At 41.2% G+C, this 6,000-nt stretch overlaps 1 protein-coding gene across 1 annotated transcript in view; it reads left to right on the top strand.

Annotated features, from left to right (window-relative positions):
- Positions 1–5,587, top strand: part of MYBPC3 (myosin binding protein C3) — a 65,292-nt gene extending 59,705 nt beyond the window's left edge. The window contains exons 31-33 of the mRNA XM_081170703.1: positions 1,836–1,972; positions 2,793–2,979; positions 4,250–5,587. Coding sequence (XP_081026829.1) covers positions 1,836–1,972; positions 2,793–2,979; positions 4,250–4,260 — 335 coding nt within the window. The 3' untranslated portion in view covers positions 4,261–5,587. The remainder of the gene's footprint in view (positions 1–1,835; positions 1,973–2,792; positions 2,980–4,249) is intronic.
- Positions 5,588–6,000: the final 413 nt, after the last annotated feature.

The following is a 6,000-nucleotide window of genomic DNA, read 5'->3' on the forward strand; positions in this document are numbered from 1 at the left end:
AGTGAATTTGGTTAACATCTGTTCTGGGTAAATTTTAGAAAGCATTTTTAAAGATAACATTATCATGCACATTATCAAGTCTTGCTCAGGAAGAATCAACTTGCACATTGTGGCATAAAAAAAAAATATTCACATAGTGCATAGTTGAACTGTAGGATTCACTACCATAAGCTTAAAGTTGGTTTAGAAACTGCCAACTTAAAGACTGTTTTAATGAACTTAAATGTGCACTGCCTGGAGAGAGAGGCACTGGTCCTGTTATGTTTCTTGTGCAAATAAAGTTCATTTCAGATGGGAAAAAGACAATTAGATAAATTCATAGAGGATAAGGCTATCAATAGCTACTAGTCATGATAGCTATACTCAAGCCCTAAGTTCAGAAGCTTCATGCTTCTGTATACAAGTCATTGGCGAATAAGAGTAGGAAAGAACTATTGTGCTCAAGGATGATGTGGCATTCAACCAGGGAAGGGGAGACCCATCCCTCCTTTGGGTAGCACCATTAGCTATTTGTTCCTATGACAACATGGTCAATTCTTTGGTAATGCAGAGAGGTTGCTTAATTGACTTGGCCACGGCCATTATCTTAACAAAGGATTTACCCACGCTTCCTCTTGTACTGCTGCTTCTCCTCCAACCCCTCCCAGGGAAAACGGCTCTTTAGCACTCATTCAGAGCAAATGGCAATTCAGGGCTTATTTGGATTGAAATTTGCTCCAATTTACAGCTAAGAGCTGGTTTTCCGTGGAGAAAGAGTAGGGTAAGGGGGAAAATGTTTAGACCTGTGCTTTTAGACATGAGACAAGTGGACAAGATCCTTGATATGTGTTGAAATAATACAGGTTTCCTGGAAGGTAGTTTTCAAAAGCGGTGGTATTTGATGATTAGCATGCCATTGTATTTGGTCTTTGACAGCTGACATGGAATGGAACTTTTTGTTCTTACATTATTTGATAAGTAACATACAATAACCATTAGTATTTGATAGTTGCCTGCCAAACTCACAGCAATCAGCAAATGCAAACAAGGCTAACACATTCCAATTCACAATCTGTAATGCAAGGTAGAATTTGGCCTTGAAATTTATCATTCATAAATATAGATGGCAGAATTTCAAAAAATTCCAAAGCTTATTATAGCATGATGTGGGAGGAATGTGTGAAAGCACAATGTGGGAAGAGTAACAGCTAGTTCCGAACCTTCTGCCACTCCAAGGAGACCTTAAACAAGTGTGATTCTGAATGGCTGGAGCCAACAGGGGGTAGGAATCGGATGAGACCCTGCCCTATTGATTCTCCAGATGCTAGATATAAATGGCCAGCATTCATTCCTACAGGGAAAAGGAGAAGAGAGCCAGCATCAAGGAGTAGGACAGGGGAAGTGAGTGAGTGAGTGAGTGAGTGCTGCAGAGAGGTATAAGGTGGGGGGGGGCAGAGGAATTTAGGAGTGGAGAGTGCTGGAGTCTCCTGCCCTCTTGCTTTTTCAGCTAGGAGCGCAGGAGACCTGGAATGAAGGGGGATGCAGTGATAGAACACAGATGGAAAGGGGAAATGCTCTGGAGCTCCCAACCCATTCATATTAGGTTCTCCTACCCATGTTCTAAATAAAGGCTGCTGCCTCGCTGATATGTCAAGAGAGAGAACCTTAGAAGATGTTCCTTCTCTTTAAAAAAAAACAAAACAAAAAAAAACCCCTGAAGGACAGGCAGAAGATATCATCCCGGTTCTTAATATTTCAGTACAATTTCAGCTGCCAATTTTCAAATTATGTTAAATCATGGGCAAGATTAAAATAAGTGTGCTTCTGACTTTGTTTCTACCCACCCTAAACTACAGGCACAGATTATAAACCCCCCAACTACAAAGAACATGATTTCTCTGAAGCACCAAAATTCACTCACCCTCTTCCAGATCGCTCTGTGATCTCTGGGTACAATGCTACGCTCAGCTGTGCTGTAAGAGGAAGCCCAAAGGTACACACACCTCTTTTCTCAATATGCAGTTAAGTGAGCGAGGGGAACATTGGTACCCTTAGTGAGCAAATGATGCCATTATTCCAGTTGACTTGGCTGAATAAATTATATTTTTGAAGCGGGGGGGGGGGGAGCTTACAGGCAGGTGGACCAGAAATGGGGTGGGTGGGGTTGAGGAGAGCTGCTAAATAGCAGGGAGATCTCGAGAGAGCAGTTGAAATACTCTTAACTGCAGCGAGCCTGTATGCTGATATTGCAAGATTTCAGGACCAGAAGTCAGCCTAGACATTAATTAATATTAGCCGCAGCTGCTGCTGCTACTATAATCCACCCTTCACTATCAGGTGCCAGGCCAGCTTACAACATTACATGTCTAGGAAAAGCAGAGAGCCTGCACACCTTGTGTGGAGAGCAGCAGGAAAAGAACAGGGGGTGGAATTAAGAGTGGGCTGCAGGAACAGTACTGACGCATAATAGAAAGTGGTTGGATACAGCCAATGAAAAGTCCTGTGGTATCTGTTGACTGAAGAGGGCTAATAGGAAGAGGGCTTTCCTGCTGATGGACTCCCCTCCCATTTTTGAGGCATTGGTGGGCTGGAACCACCTCCTCAGCAGATCCCCAGATCTTCTTCAGCTGCACTTTTCAATAATTTTTACTTTGCAAGGTATTCCTTGGAACAAAGCTGCTCAGGTGAAACATTTGTCTCTTATAAGGTTCAAAGAAATGTAGGTATTCTACTGGTTAAAAATAAACTGTCTCAGTTGGTGGTACCCCTCACCCCATGTTTCATCTTTGCTTTTCCTATTATCATATACTTAGCCAAAAATCTTCTGGTTCAAAAACAAAGTGGACCTTTCTGGAGATGCCAAATACCGCATGTTTAGTAAGCACGGAGTGTTGACTTTGGAAATCCGGAAGCCCAGCCCATTTGATGGAGGCCTCTACACTTGCAAGGCTGTGAATGAATGCGGTGAAGCTGAAATAGAGTGCCGGCTGGATGTCAGAGGTAATGAGGATGCCACACACTCAGTACTCTAAGCTTAAGCAAAAAAAGTGTCTCCAACATTTGAGGGGTCCCTTTAAACAACAATAGCTAACTAGTGGGGTTCCTTTGGGGTCAAAAGACAGCTTCAATGTTTCTTCCATGACTCGAGTAGGAATGAAGCTGTTTCATAAGAGTGAAAGTTGAGCATAACCAATGCAGAGTTGACTGGATTAGATGCTTCCTTGCAGTTTATTAGTCTGTCTTGGAGCCAGGTAGGTACATTATTCATTGTTGAACTTTGCTTACATAGCTTTCAGCATTGTTTCATAGGAGCTTTCCTATGCAAATTCCAATCCACAGAAGAGGGTTGTAGCAACCAGTAACATGCAGAGAACAAAGCTGTGGGCGGTGCTCCCAAAATGTATACGGGGCTATGTCTATTTTCTGTGCATAGCAAGATACATGGATATGTATTGTGTGCATCTTCATTTGCAATAAAGGGCTGAGGAAGACAGTATTCAATTATGCTGACCCCACTCCATTCACATATTATATAGGCCACCTTACCTGTATCCAGTGACATCCCATAGTGCACAAGCAAGTCAACTGCTGGGTAAAGATGACTGTGTCAGGAGAAAACATGATGGGTAGTGGAGAGTACAGTACTTTACCCACACACAAAGTAGAAGGTCTTCCCATATCTGGAGGAGCTGTTGGCTGTCCCCCAGATTACAGAGGCCTAGCTGGCCTCAGCTAGGCTACAGCATTTAATGTCACCAGTCCCACGCTGTGGAACCCTCTCCCAGCAGAGATTCAGGATGCACCCTCGCTTTTGACTTTCCAGCATCTCTTGAATACCTTTATTCATGAGCATAGCCAGGATTTTTGTTGGGGGAGCAGAACCTCAGATTTGTATTGATTTTGATTTATTTAGGGGGGCAGCTGCCCCCCTGCTATGCCCATGCCTTTTTTAGAAGGGGTTCAATTAACTATTCACTTTAATAATTCTATATATATTGTTTTCTTAATGGTGGTTTGTATTTTGTTGCTGCAACCTGCCTTGATATTTTATAATAAGGCAGTATAGAAATTCTGCTTATAAATAAATAAAAACAGAGATTGTGCTGTAACAGTTTTACCTAGCTAAATCCAACATTATGAGAAATGCAATTACAACAGTGAGTGAGCAGCACATTGTGCTCACAGTCCTCTGGATCAGGGACACTCAAGTTAATAGTCATTGTCTGGTTGCAGCATTGTCAATTAGTATTTCTCTTTTTGCTTTCTGCAGTTCCACAGTAGAATTCTGAACTAATGGCTGTCATCGATTCCAGATGTGGAGGCAAGTAATTCTGTAGAAATCAGATGCTTCTGAAGCAGGTGGTTTAGCAGCAAAGGGATGGAGAGTGAGAGAGATAAAAGACCAGACACAAAACCTTCTACTCATTTACAAATTCTGGCTTCTGGCTCCCAGAAACACAAGCTGTACTAGCCCTATGCTTCCTGTAGGGCTCACTCTCAGGAAAGTTAGAATGTGCCTACAGATGCCATCCAATAAGGTAGAAGACTAGACTGTACTAATTCAGAGCACATGTAAGGCAGGTTTTTAATACTCCCCTACACCAAAAAACAAACAAACAAAAGCTACATCTCTCTGCAAATAGAAAATCCATACAGAAGGGACAGGGCCCTGATGTGTTAGCTTACAGGGTGCTTTTTATGTGGAATAGTATTCAAGAATGGCATTCCCCACTTGCAGTCTGAAATGGCACCACTCTCTCCACTATTTCATTCTACTTTCCATGTAGACTAGGCTTTGCAGTAGTCTAATTTATTAGCTAATTTATTAGCTAAATGAAAACGTAGGAGTCATGGTATCTATAGTAAAAAAAAGGGAAGTATTAATTCACTGTTGAAACATCATACATGCTTGCTTGCAGCACTAAATCCTTCATTCTGTCTTTCAGGTCATACTGGGAATGGAACATAGCAGAAATGCATAAAATAAGTGAATAAAAGACAACCTGAGATTATCTAAGTAACTACTCGTCTTTCAGTGTCTCATTTGTCAAGTGTGCAATGGGGAAAAGAGAATATTTTGTTGCCAAGCAAAACCAGGCAAACCTTGCAACACAAAATTCTTAATTCTGTTTAGTAAAAAAATTCTCAACAGCCTGTTCTAGACCATCACATGTGCACATGGAATGCACCAGCAAATCCTTCTCCATTAATCCCAAATAGAGGAGCCCTGGCACACACACTTTGTGCACACAGCTTTGAGTTTAGGGAGACACTCTCATGGATAAGGCAGCACTTTGCAAGGAGCCTCCTCCAGGATAGTCACTTATTCAGCAACAATTGAATACCAGTGGTAGTAGAGGCATCGGTATCCTCAAAAGCACCACACTTAATGTCTGAATTAAAAGACTTAAATAATCAGTACCCTTGATTTCCACTCACAATCCCTTTTTGAGAGTTTCTGGTTGTGTTGTCGTGCAGGTTAATTTTTTCTGTGGTAGCATAATATGCCAAACATAATTGTATCATTGCCTATTGTTATTCATTTAAGTTAAGCATTATAGTTTAACACAGTGAAACAAATAAAATCCACAGTGGTTTCTTTCTGAAAGTCTCCTGCTTCACTTAAGCTTCCATTCTAGAGTTCTTTTCACTAGCTGTCAATGTTTTGATAAAAAAAAATGGTTTCAATATACAAAATGCAAAACAAGAAAGCGGCAGTCAGAAGAACAACTCTGTGCAACACAGGATTGAGTTGATCCCTCCCTTGCACTAAAGGCACAGGAAAATCTGCACTGTTACTGTAGCTTATTTTCCTCATTCTAGAACAATGAGAAATAGATTTAGAATGAGAAACATTAAAACAAGAGCTTTTGATGATATAGGTGTGTATCCCGCTATACCTCATTAGTTTCTACCAGAGTAAATCATAACATTGCAACAAAATGTTTAAGGTTGCAATCCAACATTAGTAGAATGCTGTTCAATGAGAGCAAGAATTTCCACTTGTACGATGGAACTTCC

Source organism: Podarcis bocagei (genome assembly GCF_964188305.1).
Source record: "Podarcis bocagei genome assembly, chromosome: 1".
NCBI lineage: Eukaryota > Metazoa > Chordata > Lepidosauria > Squamata > Lacertidae > Podarcis > Podarcis bocagei.